This window comes from Molossus molossus, unplaced genomic scaffold (assembly GCF_014108415.1).
Source record: "Molossus molossus isolate mMolMol1 unplaced genomic scaffold, mMolMol1.p scaffold_m16_p_3, whole genome shotgun sequence".
Classification (NCBI taxonomy): domain Eukaryota; kingdom Metazoa; phylum Chordata; class Mammalia; order Chiroptera; family Molossidae; genus Molossus; species Molossus molossus.
Window position 1 is genome coordinate 32,352,152 of NW_023425366.1, and position 23,896 is coordinate 32,376,047.

At 40.9% G+C, this 23,896-nt stretch overlaps 1 protein-coding gene across 1 annotated transcript in view; it reads left to right on the forward strand.

Moving 5' to 3' along the window:
- Positions 1–7,048, forward strand: part of SEMA5A (semaphorin 5A) — a 428,940-nt gene extending 421,892 nt beyond the window's left edge. Inside the window, exons 22-23 of the mRNA XM_036280207.1 lie at positions 1,200–1,411; positions 3,911–7,048. Of these exons, the coding sequence (XP_036136100.1) occupies positions 1,200–1,411; positions 3,911–4,030 (332 nt within the window). The 3' untranslated portion in view covers positions 4,031–7,048. The remainder of the gene's footprint in view (positions 1–1,199; positions 1,412–3,910) is intronic.
- The last annotated feature ends 16,848 nt before the right edge of the window (positions 7,049–23,896 follow it).

A 23,896-nucleotide genomic window follows, 5' to 3' on the forward strand; every position in this document is an offset into this window, starting at 1 on the left:
CGACTGGCTAGTCACCTGGGCCAACACAGCAGAAGAAGTCAGGTCGTGCTCCATTTGACCTAATTTTCCCTAAGCCCAGCTTCACCAGCGCTGCCCAGTGTTGTCTTTAGTCCCTGAAAGGCTTGAAATGCTCATTGTAAAGTGTTTTACAAACACACCATGAGAGCCTATTTTTTCTTGCTGTTGTTTCTCAGACTTTATGCAGGTCTTGGTTATGTTACCTGATGTCACTCAAACCACTGCTATATTGCAGTCATAAATCCATGCCCATTCACTTTGTTGATGCTTTGTACTCACAACTCAAGGAAAATAACTCAAAGATTCTATCAAACAGAAAAATATGTAAGAAAAGAGTCATTTTATGACCATTAAAATATCATATTTTATTCTTTTGACACAAGTCCTTTATTTCTTTGTAAGAACTCCACTTTCTTTATAAGATCTCCAAAATATAATGTAAATTTAAAAAATGGTACTCGGGATAATATTTATGCACACACACTCACACTCACACACACACACATAGCACAGAAGTGTGCAGAGAATCTTGGAAACAGCACATCAGAAAGTGGGTATAGTAGTCCCTCTGGGAAAGAATAAGACTTGTTATTCTTGTATTCCCTTTTACACTTTCTAATGTTATATAATGTGTTTATATTCATAATAAAAATGTAATGAAAAACATAAGAATTATGTAAGTGGAACACATTTTTAAATAAAATAAAATAATAAAGGAAAGGGGAGAAATAGTCTGGCTTGCAGGTGAGCAGTAAATGCACCATCCCTTTGAGGGAGGGACACAGCTCTGCTGCCTGCAGGGTCTCCAGCCTGTCCAGGAGCCCGAAGAGCACGTTTACTAGAAACCCCAGAGACCGTAGAGCGTGCTCCACTTGAAACAGAAGAACATTCTTGTATGGCCCTTAAAAAAAAAGATCCTACTAGTGTATTAAGGTGATCTCCAAAAGTCTGAGGGTCATGCTTTGCTTTGACTTAAAATATACTGTGCTCGCTTTGCAGAAGTGTCTTGGTGGCCATGGCATTTAGCAGGAATTGGCATACGGGCAAGGGGCATATGACTTCTTTAATTTTGAATGGATGTAGGGCTTTCCATTTCGTCTTTCTCTTTTCGCCAAAGCACTGAGCTGTTGCGTAGCGTGTTCCTTTCCAGTGTGGCATCACTTTCGATGCTGTCTTCCCAGAGTTCAACATGTTCCACATGGTCGCTGTGGGGCTGAGCAGCTCCATCCTGGGCTGCCTGCTTACACTCCTCGTCTACACTTACTGCCAGCGGTACCAGCAGCAGTCTCACGATGCCACTGTCATCCACCCCATTGCACCTGCCCCTCTCAACACCAGCATAACCAACCACATCAACAAACTGGACAAGTATGACTCTGTGGAGGCCATCAAGGTAAGGGATGGGCAGCAAATGCAGCAGCCAGATGTGCAAAGAAGGCAGGGGGACCCTGGGCTATTGGCAAAGCACAATGGCAGTGGCACAGGTGTCACAGTGGGGACAAGGTAACAGACTCTGGTGTGTGATGAATTGCCTTTTTAGCTTTACTTTGCCTGTGAAAAGATGGCATCTCCTATTGGGATTGTAGTTAAAAATGGGACATGGAAACAGCAACAAATAGAATGCTGGAAAAATATTGGGGCATTGGCCGGTGTCCAACTCTGCCCACTATGCCTTCTGCATCCAAAAGGAGGTTATGCCAAAGAGAAGCCCCCAGGCTGAGGACCCATACATGCTGGGCAATGGTAATGAGGACCAGGCTTGGGCAATCAGATATACAGGCTCATTTCAGAATCACAGATGGGAATCTGAGAAAAACTGTTACAGTATTATAAAGACATTCTTCAAATAATTTTCAAGCAGTGAAGCTCTGTGTGATGTAAAAGAGCTGTGTGACTGGTGGATTTTGTAAATTGCCCCAATGGGTGATTAACCTAGTGTTTGCTCCAAAGTCCAGAGTAAATAACCAGTCTCCTCCTCGTTCCCAGGAATAAAGGGTGGGAAGGGTGCTGGAGCTGGCAGACCCAGGCTCATGAGTCACTTACCTGCTGTTATTCACACTCACTGAGCCTCTGTTTTCTTCTCAATAAATTGAAAATAATGAACATCGAATGGGGGTAATTTATATGAAATGCCTTGGACAATGCTGGGCAAAATAAATGTAGTTGTAATTTGAGGCATTTTGCATCATGGGTTAGAGTACATGTTACTTCTTCGAACCTCAGTATCTTCATCTTTAAGTGGATATAACAATATGTATTTCCTATTACTGTTGTGAGGTTTAAATGGATTAAGATGTTTGAGGCCCAGCACCCAGCAAATAGTAGCTGTTGTTCTCATTGTGTCTACACAGGAGGTCAGGGGTGCTACTGGAAAGACATCTAGGGCCCTGTCTGTTCTTGTCAACTGCACCTGACCTTCCTTGCTACCCACGTGAATGAAGGAAATTCTCATGAGCTCAGTCATATGTATTTTGGTATTCCTGTTCAGGTGGTGGTTCCCTTTAACATTCTTAGGGAGTATTTTGATGCACTCTCTATGCTATGATGGTTTCTTTGAAATTTGATTTCCTTCCCATGTGGGTTTATTGAATATCTTCAGCATCAGATGGTTGAAAGATCTTGTGTCCTAAGAGCCAATGTCCTCGCTCGACCACCTCCCTCCCCACTGGCCATGAGACCTGCATTCTCCACCACTTAGAGACAAAACCAATGACTTTCAGCCACAGACTCTGCTCATACCACCTCCAGAGTCCATCAGCACCTTATCCTAGTCTAATGGCAGAGGTGGGGAGCGAAGCACCAGTAATTAACACCCCCTCACATCCTCTCAGAACTGAGCTCCCCAGTATGAGGAGGAACATGGGCTCCTTCTGTGAGCAAGAACCTTTCAAACAGTCCAGAACCAAAGAATGAGTCTTCTCTAAACATGATTCCAACCCACTCAGCTTATCTGTGGCCACTCTTAACACTTCTAGCATCTGAAGATAAGCTAACGGGTCTTCTTAAGATCCAGGAGCCACTTAAAATCATCAGAAATCTTGCTGCTCTGAGGACAAGGACCTGAGAGCACTGACTACTGCCTAGTGACTAGTAAATCCTTCTAGAACTTTCTTCTGATGCCTTGCCTACACTAGTCATGGACAGTTGGCCTCAGCCTACAATCCTTCAACTTTAGTTTGGTTCTCCCAATATTTGTCCTCCACCTGGGATAATTCAGCTATACAGTCAGCTCTCGTTTATCGTGGTTAATCAGTTCCAGACTCTACTGCGATAAACGAATTTCCGGGAAGTAGGATTCTTTATTTATACACAGTCGTCCCCCAAGATAGAGTGAAGCCGCGAAAGTCCAAGCGTGTAGGGACAACTGTAGTGTAAGTGGCTTTAGTGACTATTAAAAAGGAAGAACATCCTGTCCAAGGTGCCTGCAGTAGTCACCTTACAAGTGCAGAAAAGGAAAAGAAATTAAGTCATTTGAAATTCCATGCATTTACTTAAATGAATTCCATCAAAATGTCTTGTCATGGTACCTATCCAAGGTAATAAGAAAACTGCTTAAATATTTACTCAGGTATATGTGATAACATTCCAAGTGTTTGTTAGTTTGAATTCACTATAGTTTTAGTTTTCCCTGAGGTTTAGTTTTAGGTTTTCTAGCTCTTGGAAATTTTCTGCTTCAAACTCAGATATAGACTGGGAGATGTCAAAATTATCAGCCGCATTCTAGTGATAAGGCAAATCCTCAGTAAAACCAATAACGTTAGGAAGCTGGTAAGTGAGAAAACATATTTTCCAGTAATGGGACCTTAGCAGAGAGTTCGAATTTAACATCATCATCTCCTAGTTATATTCTCTTTCTGAAATACTGCTTAAATATTTCTTTTATGTTTTACAGGCATTTAATAAAAACAACTTAATCCTAGAGGAAAGAAACAAATACTTCAACCCACATCTCACTGGGAAGACTTATTCTAATGCCTACTTTACAGATCTCAATAATTATGATGAGTACTAATAGTGCTTATATTTTGGCTTCTTGTAATTCCCCAGTTCCTCAAGGCCTGTGATCCATGACTGCCCATGTTTCTGAGACTTCAGAGATGAAGTTTGGATACATTTCAAGTGCATTTCAAGCTAAGAGTGTCCCATTGCTACCAAAAACAGACATCCTTAAAGTTAACAAAGTCTAAATAGGACATTGTGAAAATCTGGTCTATAATATCTGATCATTGTTGAATGAGCCATGGTGTGGATTTTTATTATTATTATTATTGCATTCAGTCCATTTTTCTAACAAGTCAATTGTTTCCTTGAGCTTTTTGATAAATGTACCACCTACATTGGAAGGAGTCTTTAGAACTAGCAGCCTCTTCTTGCTCTTGAGCATAAATCTTCATGTGTTTCAATTCAACAGTCACTTTATATGAGAGAGCTCTTACTAACACACACGCACATGGAAGGCTTAGGTCCATCATATTGATAAAATGAAGAGTGTGAACGTGGCCATGCAGTGATTCACCATGGAGCGCCCATCTTCCCAATCTGGAGAATACTGTGGAATTCTTAGAAGCAACTTGTGTGTGGATATGAAATGATTTTTGCCTGAGGAAGCCCAGGATGCAACCTGGCTTGTATCTATAGAGGTGATTTATGAAGCCCAAGATACTCCACTCTTGGTCTTGATGCAGTTCCTGTGTTACCACTCAGGTAAATGGAAAGAGCAGAGGCACAGACACCACAAAGGGGAAGATATTCCGTGGTTGCTGTGAAACTGGCCTTATTCTGACTCCTGATTTCATGCCATTCCAGGGAGCTCCTGGTCACACAGTTGGCCTGGATGCCTACCTGTCTCGTCCATCATACTGTCCTGAAGAGCCGGTCTGTAAAATAATCATTTGTTTAGCATTTGGGTAGACTCTACACCTCCTTTCTCCCTGCAAAGAAAAAGTCTTGAACATTAATGATGCCACTGAAGAAAGTATTGAAAGTACTGAAAGAGAATTAAAAACAACTGTTTTGTAATTTACTATGTTATGGAAAGTAACGAGAGAACTGATGTTTAATGAAAGCCAGCTTTTATTTCCCATCTTTCTGATAGAACTAATGTGTGGCCATATGCCCCTACCAAGAGCATTAATGATATGTAAAACTCGCTTCTGCTGCCCATCGCTGTACATGGTGAGCTGCTGCCTGCCTCTGGGCCAGGTGAGGAGGAGAGTTTAGCTCTGGTGCCTTTTGGTTTTAATCTAGTGTTGCCTTCCCATCCACAAACTCCTACTGCTCCCTGCATGGAGGCGACAGCATTTCAAGATGTACCTTGAGAAATCAGCGTATCTGGAAGTAAGGTTTTTAATGATCCTTGTGGTCCTGAGCATTTCAGAGTGCTATACGATTCATAGTGGTCCCCAGTAGGAAAAACAAAAAAGAAGATAAATTATTAACCAACAACTGATACATAACATATGACAATTGTTTGGATAATTATTGAAAGTAGAAACAAGATTGAAAGTCTTCACCTAATGCCTCAGGGCGTTGTGATAAAGGTGTGGGTGGACATTGAAAAATGTTGTTATTGATCAACAAATCTTCAGATCTGTGCATCTGTGAAAATGTATTATATGGGCACTGAGGAACATAGACTTATTAGCATATGTGTGTTTTTTTCCCTATCCAATTTGAAGAAATAGTTTCATAAAGTGTTGGGAAAATCTTAATGTTTGGTAATATTAAGTTCAAAATCTCCTCCTATCTCCAGATTTGCAAAAATGGCTCTAAAATTAAAATTTAAATGGCAGGTGGGCTCTGGGAGGCCTGGTAGATTGCAATGGAATGCTCTTCAGGTCTTTGCAGCAGGGAGTTCAGGTAGTATCGCCTGCATTCCTTGTGTGCTGTGTGGATTGTTCTGTCTCTACTCCAAGTCCACATTCTGGAGGTACGATGTAGCCAGATGGTTTCCAAATTGTTCCTGGATTGGACTTTCACTGCATACTTCAACCCATATCATCACTTTCCTATAACAAAAATGTTCTCACTGTGTTTCATGTTGGCTGCTCTTTTGGATCCCTGCCCTCAATATTTTCTAAGCTTAAAAGGTCATTCTAGTTCCCCGAGGCAAGGAGGAAACTAATATTTCTAAAAAGCATCACTGGATTTCAAGGAAAATGTTTTCTAAATGACATCAACTCTGGTCTTGAATCAATTTAGTATAATGACTGGGGAAAACACCTTTTATCTACAACAGAATTTTCATGTTGTTGATTATATACATCTTTTCTATTATCACTGCAAAGAAATCCCCTCATATCTTTCCCTGGCATTCTATTCAAAGAAAAATCATTCTGGCTTTTCTGTCTTCTCTCTCTCTTTCTCTCTGTATCTCTCTTCTTTTTCTCTCTCCCTTCTTTTCACTTAACAGGTGTCAGATGGTTTAGAACAACTTCATCTATAATCTGTGGAGTGACTTTGCTTTCCTGTCACTGTAGAGCTCTTGCTCATGTGTATATTTCACCTCATGCCCCGCCTCATGGCAGGAGGCTTTCACAGGGACATCTACCACTCCATGGGGACCTCCTTCCTACGGCAGCTCTTTAGGCTGGAGCATTTGGGATTCCTGCCAAACCCTGGGGACACTTGTCGCATTTTTCATTTCTGTGTGGCCATTTTATTCTCTCTTTTCTTTTTCCTTTTACTGCAAGAAGCACAATTCTAAATTAATACTTGATGCTGCACCAAGCAATTGAATCCCCCTAAAGGAAACTGATGTCAAATGACATTAATCACAGTTTAATTTTTAGGATTATTTCTGGATATAGTTAACGTTTGGCTGGTTTTCATTAGGAAATGGCTTTAGTCTCATTTAAATTCTTTGCAAGTGGTTCCCAGCATTGTTTTCTCTAGACTAGTCACCATCTATCAACCCTACAGTGCACCAACATTTTATAGGAAGGCGAAAAACACAGAATCTCTAAAATGACTATTTCATACCCCCTCCTTTTTTTAATCCTCACCCGAGGACATTTTTTTCCATTTTTGTTCAGACAGAGCGGGAGGGAGGGAGAGAGAGAGAGAGAGAGAGAGAGAGAGAAACATCAATGTGAAAGGGACACATCGAGTGGCTGCCACCCGTACGACCAACCAAGGCCGGGGACAAACTGCAACCCAGGTACGTGCCCCTAGCGAGAATCAAACCCGGATCTCTCTGGACTGCAGGCTGATTCTCAAACTGGCCAGGGCTCATACCCCCTATTTAATGACTTATGTTACTGGTGCCCCATACATATTTTTTTGAACAGGTGGATCAAAGTTTGATTCAGTGGTCATATGTTGCATTGTCACAGATTTGGTTCATGTTACTGAAGCATCAGAATTGGAGACCTGTTCTCATTTGTAAATATAGTTTCACTCTGCCAAGGGACTTAGAGCATCATCAAAACCAAATTCAAGCCTAACACAAAGTATATAGTTCCTAGTGAAGGCTGTCTTACATAGTATTTTCAAAAGATCATATAAGTTTGCCATAGAAAACAATCAAGCTTCTTACCCATGACCAGAGTCAAAACCAATTATCATTTAAGTAAATACATTTTACTTTGTTGGCATGAGGATGGTAACTAGTTAAGAACCAGGAAGGAGAAAAGTGGAGATAGACAACCACTCTGTGGCATTTTTAAACTAACAATTTTATTGGGTGGGGAAGAAGATTCATTCTACCAAATTTACTCAGAAATATGAGGCCAGTATTTCAAACATGATCATATTTTTTCTCAGCTTGTTGACAAGGTAATTCCAGAGGATCCAAATATTGGATGAACAGTAGTTCAAATGGTTCACATGTTAGATAAATGCAAGCTCAGAACAAAATCTAGATTCTGGAAATCCAAACTATTTAGTCATGTTGCTAAGAAGAGAACATCGCTAGCCATCCTCTGCTCAGATAGTTTAATTTACTATAAAAAGTTGTCAGTGCCTTGTTTAAAGTGATTTATCATTTCATCTGGATATGATTGGTTCCAACTCAAAGCAGAGGACTGATTGGCTGTTCTTTGAAGAAAATCATTCTTCTATGCCTCTTTGAACTCAGGAACAGAAAATGACTAAGAAGCGCATTATCTTCACATGTGATTTCACCCCCACATTGGTGTGTTCAGAATGTGGTGGACCCAGCCTCAGCCTTCCAGAAACTGATATCACTTAAATCTTACAACCTCCAGGAAACACCTTAGTGTTTGCCCTGTAGGAGGATGTCAATGTGATGCTTATAGAAGTTAAAGATATGTGTTACTGCCCCTCTGCAGGCAAGTCCATAGATAGAGGAAAATCAGACCCAGGCTAGAGACAGTTGCCACAGATGAAGTGAGTGGAATGAGAACCACCTAGAATATTGCCTACTGGTTTTTGTTTTTGGTTTTCTTTCTTTTTTGAGTCATTGTCAAAACTGCTTCACAAGTTCACATAATTGTCACTTCATGTAGGTTAAGAAAGTTAGTGGTGTTTTCTCTGCTAAAGCTGATTGCTTTTCCTCTATTCCATGGCTGTTGGCCAAAACCAAACTTGAACTTCTGCACTTTGAAAGGAAGCACAGTATGAACCTTTGATCCGAGCCCCTATGTTCACCACCAAACACTGCATCGTTGGCAAAGAAAATGCACAAACTCCGTCTAGTGTAGGATTCTTCAAAGGTGTGTAACAAAATGTTTGTCTTATGCCACTTGACGTGACTTTTGAAAATGTTATGAAATGTTAAAAGCCTCATTCTGTGTTAACTTGCTTTTGCTGTTTTGTGATACAAAATAAACTTATTTGGTATTGTTTCATTTTTTTAAAGGCCATTTACATATATGTATATATTAATATTGCTCATATTGGAGCTTTTATAGAAGGAGATAGCATCACTTTCCCCTTCATCTGAGTGACAGAACGGAGCTTTGGTCACCCTGTTGGAAAACTCGTGGATTGCTGAGTTTTTCCTCACAGGGCCCGTGAGCACGCCACGCTTTTCTTTCAGTTCTTACATTCAATGTGAAATACAAATTTCCAGTGGTGTTCACTTTTAGTTTTTCTGTTCATCAATTCACTGGTCTTAAATGCTCACTTGAGAGCTGTCCATGTCAATATCTAAGAAAAATTTTTAATGACACCTGACAGATATTGTTTTAAAAAATCAGCTGGAGACGCCAGTTGTGGGAGCCCGGGCAGGAAGCTCATTGCCTGTTTCATTGGATCAATCATGGGAGTTTAGAGAAGGAAAGGGTGGGCAAGGGGTACCCAACTAATCAGCAGAAACCAACTCACATCTCTGCCAGCCTCGACTCTGATGAAAACATAAATCCAAATGAGCTGTTGTTACAAACGTGCAAATTCCATGCTCATTCACTGCTCTTGGTAAATTCGTACAACCCAAACTTATCTTTTTTAAAAAAAAAACACAAATTCATGAAGAATGACCCTAAGTACTGCTAATAGTGTGGCGATTTGCCATTCATAGCAACCCCCTCCTCACCTCTATCTGAGACAAAATAGGAGAATCCAGATTATGTACAGTATAAATTCTATTATATTTTTTGTACCTAGGTTTTATGTAAATAGTTTGTCTCATTCAACTGTATGTGAGCATTGAAATAAATCCTACCATTTAGGAAACCCTTTAGTGGCATTTTTCTTTGCATAGCGTCAAAGTCCCCTATGTCTCCAGACATACTAAGGAGCAGTCACTACTTGAAGGGGCGTGTTTCAGCAAATTGAGACTTGATGACCGCCTGGGTAAATCCCATAATATGCTCTTGTTGGTTCTTCAGACCCTAAAGCCTCTCGAGTGGAGACAAAGACAGGACCTGCCAGCTTCATGATTCTGTGAAATAAAGAACTTTTAGAAACGTTTCTATGGGCAATAGCAAGTGTGATAAGGAAAGCTGATAGAGTTCTTAATTTACACGTGGTTGGCATCACATATGGTCGACGATTGATCTGTTTAACTATTATGCTCACCTTCTCTCCTGCACACTGTGTTTCATTCTTCTCTGCAGAAAACGTTTTCTAGAATGAACCACTATGAGCATGGACACAGCTAAAGAGATGCCTGGCCCAAGAGAATTGCTGAGCGAGCACTGTGTTTCAGTATTTATGCTCTCTCTCTGCAATGTGTATTTATATCTAATATATATACACCTATGTATATATAAACATGTATATAATTTTCAATTGACAAAAAAACCCTGAAAAATCCCATTTAATATAGGGACCAAAAATTATAATGAAATGGAACTATATAAAAATAAAAACTAGTGAAGCATGTTATAATCAAACTGTTTAGTTACCAATAATGAAATATTCATTTTCTAGATTCTGTGTTTGTGCAAACGACCCAGGCTGACTATACTGTTAAAAGACTTCTCTCCTTTTGGAAGGTTGGATATCCAGCAGCCCTGAAAGGCTCCCAGAAGAATAATTTCCTATACCTTCATGGGAGCCCCCATTGAGCAGGCTGACAATCCAGGAGATTATTAGCTCTGGCCGCATATTAGTATTTTCTGGGTGTTTTTCTGTAAAACATCACCCAAACTCCATCCCAGACCAATTCAATTTGGGTTCTGAGTATCTGTATTTTATGAAATATTAAAAATTTGAAGTATTCCATGAAGAACTACTTTTGGCTGGTAATTTAGAAAGTGAATGGAATAAATAAGTACCACAATTTCCTTTCTTGTGATTTTTTGAATATGTAATTATAATCATATATTCTAATATTTACACATTCTCACACATTGCTTTTGTATCCAACTTATTTTTATAAACCTCATGTTCTTAAAAATAAAATTGAAATATGATTTAAAATATCTTTCTGGAACTATTTGAAATATATATTGTAAATCTCTATTTCAAGTGTCTCCTGGAGCCCAGCTTTTGAAGAATAGAAGAAAGGATTGAGTGTATCAGCTGCCAAGCTGTAGATATTTAATTTAAGAAGAAAGTGTCCTTAAAATCATATATGAAACAGTATTATTTTTTCTGGCATTTTACTTGGTTTATTTCTTTACAGCAGTTTATTTATAAAATCCAACAGAAAATAATGTCTGAAATGGCTTTTCTCTCGTCGGTCAGCTTGGCGTACGTTTTCCTCGGAAGACATGAACCTCTCGCTTCACCCCTGTGATCACAGCCAGACCAAAACCGAAAGCAACAAGATCACGTCTGACATACCCTGATAGTCCTCGATGGTGCGGAGCTCTCCAGATGAGAGGCTGAAAGTATAACAGAGGAAATAAAAATTTTAAAATAACCCTTTGTAAAATGATTCCTCATACAATCCACAGGAACTGTAAGCGTTCATCCTTAGTTTGAAAACTGTTACAATTTTGAAAATGAGTCTTACTGTAGAGCACAGAGAAAACTTTGGTGAACTACGATTTTTCACTAATGTGTGTGAGCTTGGTATTAGGCGAGTAGGGTACCCATCACACCTGTGGCGGAGATCAGGGCAGGAATGCCTGTCAAAGCCCTGTCAGTGCCTAGAAAGGGGCCCATGGTTGCTTTGAAAGGAACAAGTAAGAGGTGATACTTTTGAAATAACTTAGTTTGCATTTCTCTCCCCTTTATTGTGGGGTTTGCTCTCTTGTCTTCTCTCTCTTTGGAAGTAAGGTTGGGCTGTGAGTCCGATTGCTCCAGCCAAGGAATGTGCAAGCAGCAGGCAACTAGAAGCTGGGTCTTCCTTGTGACCAGGGTAACACAGAGGTCCTCATGACCTCTCCTGGTGCAAGAAGTAGTAGGGGCCAGAGGACCCTGGGCCTGCCATGGAGAGAAGGTGACCCCGAGTTGGGGTGAGAGCAGCCAGCATTGAGACTGGGTGATGAAGGTGTGGCTGGATCATCAGGTAAGGGGGTGAAGGAGAAAAGGGAACAGGGTTTGGGAGGAGCATTAGCTTTAAACCTCCTATTAGTGTCAGTGAGAACAGGCCACAGCCCACATAAACAGACGGCTCTTGTATGTAACTATTCCTGTGTGTGATTAGAAGCTTTAGAAGCGTTTCAAGGAGCAGGCAGATATCTTGGGGGCTCCTGGTCTTGTGTGAGGTGGGGTAGATGGAGATGTTAGCAGGAAAGTGTTAACACAGTGATGGGCCTGGTCTTTCCTCCAGTCCTAGAACTGAGAACCCTAGTGGGCAGAGGCCACCAGGCCAGGCTCTGGACAGGGCTCTTGGCCAGGGGAGATCTGTGAGTGTCTGGGGAAATTAAACACAGTTTGGTACAGCGGTGAGGAGTGACGTGAGTTGGGGAGAATGCTGTTTTCACTTCTTTGTGGGACCCAGAGCTCTCTGTCACAGGGGCGTGTTGAAGGGTAGCAACCCCAAGCAGATACAGAAATTACGGAATTGAGGGAGGGAGGTGGACCCCAGTGAGAACAGGGGGCCCCTTTCTGAGATATGGCTGTGCACCATGCTCCTGCCCACGGACAGCCCTGGGGCTCCTGATGTCCGGGGGCATGTGCAGCAGGGCTGGAGCACCTGTGCAGCAGGTGGGTGTGAAGTGGTGAGACTGCTGGTGTCCGCAGCTGCATGAGCACACCTGCTGCCCAGCACTCTGGAGGTGACCTGGGCTGGAGCGCGTGTACAGGTGAACTGGACATGGGTATAAGCGTGAGTCAATTCGGGGCTCACGGAGCAGCGCACGTCACTGGGTGCAGTTTGTGGCGTGAATGTGGGCCTGCTGTCCTTGAGCGACACCACAATCACGGCAGTCCTGTGGGAAATGACGGATCCTGAGGGCCAGCATGATGGCGTTTTGAGGCATTTTAATAAGTGTAACTGCGCACCCCAAGAAGTGACCTCATTAAGGGCTCTTCTCTTCTTCCGCTTCTTCATCTGTGTTTTCTTCCCTGACGGCATTCAAACACCTCGCCACTGGGGAGGGACCTACTTGGATAAACATTATTTGGCAAGAATCCGCCCTGTCACAGCCGCCGAATCTGAATATAAAGTCCCTGTTTAGGAACAATCTCACGGGAAGATGCCTTTCTGAAAACTCAAATCTTTATACAAGATTATGTGAAAACAAGAATGTGTGAAGCGGAGATGAATATTGGCTACTAGTCAGCAGCCCCATTCATTCTTCGGAGCGTTCTGGGTGAAGGGGAAGGAGAGGGGACCCGTGGTGGGGGACCGAGTCCGCCCCACGCTCCGGACCCTGGAGGGGGCCTGTCCTGGGGGCTCCGCCATGAAGCTGCTGTGGGGGTGCGGACAGCAGGAGGTTCCTGAGACATGGGAACAATTGTGAGCAGATGAAAGGCAGAGGTGGAAAATCAGTAGCCCTACATTTTCGGCAACTCGAGAGTCAGTGACAGGAAGGGAGAATGCTGGCGCCAGGTGCAGGGAGGGGGCGGCAGAAGGTTTCACAGGGCAGAGGAGGGCAGGCGAGAAGGGAGGGAGGTCAGGGGACCCCCACGCTGGAGGGCTTGGGTGCCTTTGTCCACAAACAAAACAACTCTCACTCCCGTGGACAAGTGGCATTAATTTATTTTTGTTTGAAGTTGTGGAGCTCTTTTCCTTTAAAAAAACATATATGTGAAACACAAATATGTAGAATAGTTAAAGGTGGTTGGTATGGTGGCGGTGGGGCTGCCGGTACTACTCTACACCTCCTGACCAACCCCCTGCTTCTAGAAGAATCCTACCCTGAGGACATTCCTGGGCAGTAATAGTCAATTCATAGACCATGGCTCACAACATGGTGAAAAGATTTTATAATCACAGAGAGAGAAAGAGGGAAAGGTGAGGGGTTTGTGAGACAATGCAGGCCCCAAGGGCAGGGCCTGGAGATTTATTAAGGATGGGTTGTTGGCAGTTGGCAAATGTCAGATTGCTAAACCTGGAGGTCAGGACATGAGGTGATCTCTCAGTGCTTAGAAACTGGCCAAACTGTCTTGTTTGTCTTAAAACCCATCACTGTTAACTTTACAATTTAGTCAGGTTATTTTCAGAACACAAGTTTCAACAATGTAATAAAATTGAGAAGTGACCTAGGTAGCAATAAACCTTATTGTTGGACTGTATAAGAAGGTTTTGGGCTTGTGACGGTCGTCCTTTGTGAGACAATGAGATGTTATGCAACCCAAGTGGAAATGTCCTTTGAATCTGTTTCGAGTACTCTGAGGGGTGACAGCTCACCCACCTTGTCGAATTTAATGTTGCTACTAGAAAGACAAGGCTAAGATGTTCAGAAACAGTGGAGAGGCAGGGATTCGGGGAAATGCAGGCATGCCTTCACCCTGCATGCACAGGGCCAGAACTGGGCATTGTTGTTTATAGAATGTTGAAGCCTGAAGAAAAAGCAAGTTAACACATATAACTCATGAGTGGGTTCATTAGAGTGAATATTGCTGATTTTTGTCTTGTTATATTTATTACATTACATTGGATTCTCCCTTTAATGACTAGATGTTTTGAACAGGAAAACTACTTCTCTTGGAAAAGCTGATCTGCACTGATCTTCTATCACCTGTAAGCTACTGTGACTAGTTTATACTAAGGCCCCTATTTCTGTGCTGGCCTTTCTGCACATAGGGACACAGATTGTCTCTAAGGAAATAAAATATACTTACTAAACAGTTTGCAGTGCTTAAGGTTCTACCATCCAGAAAGTTCTACCAAAAATGCATTAGAGCGTCCCTTCAACTAAGTATTTTGTTAAAACAGAAGGTTGTAAAACTTCTAATTGAGGTGGTAGACATCCTTGGAGAGAAGTGGTACAAGACACCAGATGATGCCTCTCAAGGATGACATTATTTTGTGCTGAAGGAAAGTGGAATTGGACTTCCTCTCTAGGGCCCGGAACTGGGAAGTCAGTGTCATGCATGACACAAGGATGAATCTTATGCCTACGTGGAAACAAGTTCTGAGCTGTGGTTGAGAGAGTAGCCCATGAGAAAGAAGAACCCACAGCCTGTGTGATGTCCAAAACTCTAATATAGAAGTGAATGTTGAACGGCAGCCTACAGTAATAAAATATGCTCATACCCTCCCTAGCAAACTTAAAAGCAAATCTTGAAATGGTCAGGGCAATCTAAATAACATAACTGACCATCAGAACAAGTCTTGACACTATACAGGAATGAAATAAATTCAATATTAAACACAGTTTTTCAATTTTCGGCATCCATTAACGAAAGACTAAGCATGCAAAGAAGCAATAAAACTTGGAACAAGTATTTGTATACAAAATTCATAGCAGCTTTGTTCATAAGGGCAAAACTGAAAACAGCTCAAATGTTCACCAACTAGTGAATGATAGTATGGTATCCTGATAAAGCGGAAAAGGGCTCAGTTACATAAAGCAATAAACTACCGATAAACAACAACGTAAATGACTCTCAGCATTATACTAAGTAAAACAAGTAAGACACACACACAGAAGACATCACATTATTCTGATTTCACTGAGGCAAAATTCTTGAAAAAGCAAAATCAGAGTTACAGAAAACATAAATAGGGGTGCCTGGGGCTGGAGGTCGGGGGAACATGTTCTCTACAAAGGAGCTAGAGGGAAATTGTTGGAGTAGTAGAAATGACTATTAGAGTTACATTACTATATATATTTGCCAAAAATGATAAACATTGACTCAAAATATTTATTTTGTGTTATTCACATCTTTCAGTAATGCTGATGCAAAAAAAATATATAGTCTAGACTGATAAAATGTTATAAACTAGGCAGAGATAAATGTAAAACTCTCTCACCAATAAGGCCCCCACAACTGGTGCAATGCTGTCTCCCTAAAACAACTTCCATGGAACATAAGGAAAGAGTATAACCTCATGATGGAATTTTTTATTTTTTGAGAAAGATTCAGATACTGACATTAGTTGATGAACATTTGGGTTATTTCTAGTTTGGGGCTATTTCAAATCTTATGAAAAGATTTGAAAATAAGGATGTTTAAGATGTTTAAAATGGTAAGAGAGTAGAATCTATAAGGCAAAGATGGAGCATGATGCCCAAAGAGAAAGGAAATTCAGAAAAGCCATCAACATTTTGGAAACAAACAAACAAAAACCCTATATGCATTAAAAAATATCTCCGAAGAAGGGTCCGTGGTAAATTAGATGTTACTGATGGGATGACAGTAATTAAAAGGTAGAACTGAGGAAATAAGGCAAAATAAAGCATAGATATTCAATACAAAATAGAAATTAAGATTAATGGGGAAAAGAATAAGATGATTTAATATATACTTAAGGTTGAAAAGAATATCTACCTTTTAATATTTAAAGATATTCACCTTTATTTTGGTTTATCTTTATTTAGTTTATACTTTTGTATCTTTACCCAATCTAGATTTAAGGGAAAAACTTCCAGAAACAACCTTAGATAATGTACTTCTTTTGAAATGTCTCTTAAAGCTTTTTTTTTTTCTGATTTATGCACAACTAGATTATTTAAATGCTCTCCTGGCATTTCCCAATGTACTGCTTCTAGCTATTTTCCTTCCTAAGGGCCTAAGAATGAAAGGAACTGGTTGACATTCCAGGACAACGATCAACAAAACCCTGACTTCTATCACTGCTTCCTGTCTGACTTCATGAGACAGGCAGAAACACTTTTAAAAGTTGGAAAATACTTTTTTGGTTAATATTCACCTGAGGATATTTTTTCATTGATTTTTAGAGTAGAAGAGAGGGAGGGAGGGAGGGAGGGAGGGAGGGAGAGAGAGAGAGAGAGAAACATTGATGTGAGAGAGCTGCAACTATTGGTTGCCTCTCATATGACCCTGACCAGGGCTGGGGATTGAACCAGGTACGTGTCTTTGACCGGGAATCAAAGACCTGACCTTTTGATCTGAGGGCCGATACTCTAACCACTGAGTCAAACGGGCCAGGGCAGGAAATACTTTTAAAGTCCCAAACCCATATTTAGACCAGGGTTTAAATTCATCTTCTATAGATCTAGACATTATTAGAGGAAATTATTCATTGCAATTCCTTTTCCTGTTTAGAATTTGAAACAGAAGCAGAAGGCTGAGGGAAATGTAGCTCAAGAAGGTCGGGAGGAGAAGCACAGTGGAGTGAGTGGGCGGTGAAGACAGAGCTGGATAAGTGTTGCTGAACTAAAGAGGTATGTTGCCTGTGTGCATCAAAGCCCAAGCAGACGTGAATAGGAGTTTACAGCCAAGGAAGTGAGGATCTATTAGTTGGGGAAGTAGTGCCAAGCCTGGAGTCATAGGGAGTTTATCCTCAAAGACCTGGCTTCGCAGTGGCTTCCAGGGGATGGGTTGTATAGGGGAAGAAGGGAGTTACAGTCGTGGCACTAAGGTAGGGGGTAGTTGATCGTTGCATCTGGTCCTGATGTCAGCCGTCCCGTTGCTTCATCTGGTTTCACAAAGATGTGGTCAATGAGGTCGTTCTGGAGCTGAAACATAACTGAGTCTAGATGATTATAAGATGTGGGACCAGAGGCACATTTTTACTGCTTTATGAAACTCTTGGATGTGTTTATAGTGCTATAATTCTCAACTCAATCTGTGTTTGTCCTTAATGTTTTGAAAGAACAAAGTACTGAAGCTTACATCGCCTTTGGAACTAAGCTATATACAGTCCTCTCATTTCGCTCTTGAGGGAACTGAGGCAGGAGGGGCAAAGGGACTTTTATGTCACAGACCTCTCTGGTGAAGAGTCAGGACTGGGAGCCCCATCTTCTCTTCAGTGTCCTGGGTGAGGTCTTCTGACTGCATTTGTTCTAACACACGTTGTAGCAGCCTGTGTGCGAGGGTCCATGCGCTGTCTTCCTCCTACCAGTGTCACTCAAGTTCCCGAGATTCCCTTCTCCCAGGTTAGCCAGGCAAAGGACTTGAAGTGCCCTGAGCTGTATGAAGCCACAGTCACCCATTTGTCATGACCCGTGCTGGGCACTGTCTTGTTCTTACCTTAGTTACCAAACAACAAGGCTGATCTTCCAGCTGGATTAAGGGGATGTATGAATATACATCCCTCCCTGGGCCGTGCCCAAGTTCATGGAGCTCTGCTGCACTTGATGTGGGTTTGGAGTGTTAGAGAGAACAGGGAGTACTGAAATGAAGAGATGTCATCAATAAAAGCCGACAGGCTGCGCCAAGTATATTTTATCATCAAAGCAGAGAGCAGATCTGTGCTGCACGGTTGTGCATTATGACAAGGAAAAATATCAGCATTTTTTTTCATGCTCTGGAAGAATTTTATTGCTTAAATACAGGGGAACAGTTCACAGTGCTGTTATTGCCCTGTTGAGGGTGGGGATGGGGATTTAAAGCTTCACTGAGGATCCCATGACTAATCCTTCCACATTCAAGAAGCCACTCCGGAGAGTCAACCCCAGGCAAAGCTTTGTCCTGGGGGCTGTTTGGGATCTGAGATGATGACAGGAGCTCATATTTCATTATGTGTTTATGTAAGAGCACCAGGGAGACATTGATTCATTCCGAGAGAGTGATACAAAGTGATGGCTTAATTCAGAGGTGAGCAGCCAGCTTCCCCCTGGGTCCTGTAGAAGAAAAAAAGAAAGACCTTTTCTTCATGTCTTCTGATTTCAGCAAAGTGATATGAGTAGCTTATTAGACGAGGCTAACTTCACATCATGTGCTTTCCTGTGACTAGTAGGGAAGAAATTATCACCTGTGTATTTCAGTTTCAAACATGGATGGATGCTCAGCACAGTTCTGGAAAGTAATTGCTTCTCTTAAATATAGTTGTTCTTCACTTGAAAATGATTATCTCATCAAAATGTTATATGAGGCTGTAATTAAAATAATTTGAAGCAACAAACAGTGAATTTTTTTAAAAAAGCAGGGACTATAGTTCTGGCTAGTGTTGTTCAGTGGTTTGAGTGTTGGCCCCTGGACAAAAGGGTCATGGGTTTGATTCCTGGTCAAGGGCACATACCTGGGTTGCAAGTTCAATGCCTGGCCTTGGTCTGGATGCATGCCAGAAGCAATCAATCTATGTGTCTCCCTTACATTGATGTTTCTGTCTCTCTTTCTCCCTCTCTTCCGCTCTCTTCCTCTCTTCCACTCTCTCTAAAACTCAATGAAAATAATATCCTTAGGTGAGGATTAAAATAAATAAATAAATAAATAAATAAATAAATAAATTAGAGAGTACGTTTTAATGATTTGAGATTTTTAATTTTTAAGATGTAAAATTTTAAGCTGGATTTTAAAAGTGTCCTTTTTTTATTTGGAAATTATAATTGACATTTATTATTGTTTCATATTAGCTTCAGGTGTACAGTGTAGTGGATAGATATTTATATAATTTACAAGGTGTAGGCATAGTGCTTGGACATTTATATGAATTACAAAGTGATTCCCCCAATAAGTCTAGTACTCACCTGGCCCTATACATAATTATTACAAAATTATTGACTGTGTTCCCTATACTGTACTTTACATCCGAAGGCTATTTTGTAACTATCAATTTGTACATCTTAATCTCTTCCTTTTTTCACTCAGCCCTCTCCCCAACACTCCCCTCTGGAAACCACCAGTCTGTTCTCTGTATGTATCAGTCCGTTTCTGTTCAGTTTGTTCGACCCTCAAGGTCCATCCAAGTTATCACTAATTTGGCTTTCATCTCTCATCTTTAACCATAATCTTTTCCCTAAGTTTTTTTTGTGTGTGTGTGTGATTATCCCATTTTCATCACAGAAGCCATTATGTCAGATACAAGGATCAACACTACTACAGAATTTAGAGAATGAAAGATCTAACTGAAGAAAAGAGAGGACTATAACAGTGTTAGCCTGGATTGTTTTCTCTCCAGTTAACATCTACTGTTTTTTACTCTGTTCCTTAGGAATGAAAGAATTTTATGTGTTTAAAATTTTTTTCTATACATCTAATATGTCTAATGTAACACAGCAGGTCTTCCATGAAAGCTAGAATAGAATTTTTAAAATTAAGTGAACAAATAAATTTATAGGAGAATATTCTTTTCCACTTAAAAAAATTTTTTTTTCCTTTACTGATTTTAGAGAGAGGGGAAGGGAGAGAGAGAGAGAGACAGAAAGATCGATGAGAAAGAACATCAACTGGCCGCCTCCTGCATGCCCCCCACTGGGGATCAGGCCCACAACCCGGGCATGTGCCCTGACAGGGAATTGAACCAGTGACCTCTGGGTGCATGGGTCAATGCTCAACCACTGAGCCACAGTGGCCGGGTTTCTGTTCCACTTTTAATTTTGGGCTATTCGACCTGTTGGAATTGTATTACAAGAATTTCTAACTCCACATACTCTTAACTGCACATGACATGCATGTTGAGGGTTTATTACAGCTGCTCTAACTCAGCACCTCACAGACCCATGGAACAGAGTTGCCAATGATGTACTTAGTACTGGGCAGTATCATACCTTTTTGTAAATAAGATGGCATGTAGTCATGATAGTCAAAGTTTCCAGATTTCTATTAAATTAAAAGAAAAGAAAAATGGAATCATAAAACAGAAATTACATATAGAAGTTTGGAGAAAAACTAAGCTGACTAGACAAGAGGCCAGAAGTATCTCACAGTGAAGTGGAAACCTTACGGGAAGAAAGCATGTTTCTACACACAGGGAAGATAACAACATAATTAGTCACAAAGGGAAAGACACTATTAGGCATTAGAGAAATTTTTTATCCCACAAACTGGAGAACTAAAAGTCCAGGCTTCCTAACACCAAGGGCATCTTGACTTTCTCTTCATCTTCATCACACTGATTAGACACCCCAGGTGTTCAATCAAATCTTATTTTATATCGCTGTACCTGGTAAATTATGATACAGTGAAATTAAATGGTCCTCACAGAACCCATAAGAACCATAATTTCAGCACAGCACTAAAACTTACCCCCTGAAGTCTGCTCAGAAGGAGACTGTGTCTCCTGTGATTGTCTATGAAAATTCGTGCTGGACAGCTCCAGTGAGGACCGCAAAGCGACATGATATGTGAAGCCGTGGATTCAGGAGATATCTGAGTCAGAGATAAATGCTAAAAAAATACAGACATGAATAGCAATTGGCAGGTAACCACAATATTGCTGTTTGTGTTGTCATTTTGATGACCACGTTCATAATACTGGCTTCAGGAAAAAGGGCACAATGACAAACAAGGTCAATAACCCCCCAACTGTTTAATTAACCTCAGAGAAATAAGGTTGGCCAAAGAACAGCCTATTATATGTTTTCCATGACTGTAGAGTTTATATAAAAGTTTATTTTCAAATAAGTATGAAAGGAAAATTATGCATTCAGACTTCTGTTCTTGTTCCACATACCTTCTAATTTCTGGAAATTATTTGGACTTGGTCTTAGAACTTGACTTATTTTGACAACAAGACTTTATATGTGGGGTGACGTGGCACATTGGTGTGGAGAGGGCACAGGGCTGAGAGCTAACCCCCAAAACAGAGTCTAATTAGACCTTGAACTTGAAGAGAATATGGGAACAGGTGTGAGATCAACCTGTCTCCACCGCACCTAACAGATATAATAAATCTTAACAAAAATAACCTGAAAAAACTCTCTAAGAAAAAAAAAAAGGTTTTTTGGATATAGAATAACCAAAATATAGAAAATGCCTATAGCTTATTTACATAAAGTTTAATAACAAGTGTATATGGACAGAAGACACCAAAGAAAAGGGTTCATAGAGCAGGGATGGTTCATAGCTATTCACATCACTTTCTACAGAAAAAAATAATGAGGAGAAGTAATGTCATGTTCTTGTTCTGAGCTCTGGAGGCCTAGATAATCAACATTTGGCAAATTATAAAGACATAAATAATGAATGGTTACAAAAGACGTGTAACAAATGCCCTAAAACTCAGCAGTTAAAGCAAACCTGTGTTATGATCATAGATTCTGTGGGTCTGGAATTCAAACAGTGAACAGTAGGAATAGGTGGTCTCTGCTCCACAATATCCGGTCCTCAGGCAGAAGACCCAGAGGCTGGAGCCATTTGGAGATTCACCCACTCACCTCTCGGCTGGGTGAGGCTGACTGGCAGCCGGCACTGGATTCTACAGAAGGTGAGCCTTTCCTGTGGTCTCCTTCCTTGTGGGGGCTCAGTAGTGCTTCCTTAAGACATAGTAGTTGGGCTCCAAGAGCATTTTCAGCCTCTGTTCTTAAGCGAAGAACTTATATTTAGGGCTCACTCCACATAGGGAGTCCATTTATGGTCTCTTACAATACTTGGGCTGTGTTTGGTGGCTTTTTCTGTAAGGTGAATCCCACTGAGCCCCACTTCTTCTGACCATGGTACTCCACTCCCAGATGTATTCACTGATACTTTACATTATTTTTGAGTGTGTGTTTGTGTCCATTCTTTCTATATTTTTGAATGGAGAGGTGATATCTTTGGCCATATTCTGCTTTTTTGACTAGAAGTGTATTCTTATAAAAAATAATGATCCACTTTAGGCATGAATGTAGAAGCAGGGAAAGAATGGCTCTTTGAAGAGAACCTGAAAAATATCCTCCAGGGTCAATGAACTCTATAAGGAACTTTTTCCTCCTGTTGTAGGTGCAAATGCACAGATTAAATACTAGAAGATTCAGTAGTGCTTATTGTCAAAACTCTTTCATTAAATACATTGGAGAGTGGTATAATTAATGCCTTCAAGTGTTGGCCAACCCATTTTAGGTTTTGACTATTGGATATTGAATAGCACAACCATGCAGGTTTAGATGTGATAAAATAGCCAAACCCATACACACGCAGACACTCACACTCACATATTCACTCACTTGGGAACAAATAGATAACTACATGACTTTAGTGCCTGCATTATATTTACAATTTAGTTGAATTCAACTTGAATAGTAACAGCATAAATAGTGGCAGCCAAATGTCATGATTCAAGTTTCAACAAAGAGAAAACGAATGATCATCAAAAGGAACTAGAAGCTTATATTATGCCAATATTTACAATGCTTAATTTTAATCTTTGGAAAATGAATTTCCACTAGGTCATAATACATTTTGCCAAAATCAGTAAGTAAAAATAAAAATCCTTTCTGTTAAATTATTTTCTTTGTTCTCAGCAGTGAACAAAACAGCAGGTAGATGGCAAGTAAAAGATATTTGAATGACTGGACTGGAGTTTATTCCATAGAATGTAAGCTCTTATTTCAAATTGCCTTCAGTAGGTCAGTTGACCATGGGTGAATGATTGATAGATGCAGCATAAATGAAGGAGGTAATGCTTAGAAGCAGGCCTCCTTAGAGCAAAGGTTAGATAGGTAGCATTTTGTTTTTTTCCCAATGTGTACTTTTATTTCACTTCTTTTAGATAAACAGAGGCAGGGGTAGACCCAGGCTGCTGTAAGTTCCATCTCATGCAGTGAGCAAGGTGCGCCCTCCAGCTCTCCAGTTAAGAGTCTTCTGTCCTAATGTAGCATTTTCCCCAGACAGCAGGAATTAAACACAAGGGGTTGTTTCTTTGGTCTGGAATGATGACAGTGTCTGATAAGGATCAAATGTATAGAGACAGTGCATTGGCAACAAAGCCAGGGAAATGCAGACCCTACTGAAATGTGGAGAGATCTGTCTTTAGACTTTCACAGTTGTTGGAAAGAAAGTTGGAATCAATTTTTTTTCTGAATATTAGGAGGTCAGGAAAACTCTGACAGTGGATTTCCTCATCTGAGTTAATGACTGATCACAGTCTGCCACATGAGTCACATTAGACCCAGGGATAGTCACCACTGACTTCTCTCTGGCTCTTGCCTGGGCTGCTTCGGGGCCCTGCCTGGGGTTGGTCTCCCCTGACCTTTCAGTTCCTCACCACATGCTGGGGCAAACTGGTTTGGGCATTTTAAATACATTCCTCACATGTTCTGTGGATTTCTGGGCTGAGTCCCTTAGATTGTGCAAGTGCGTACAA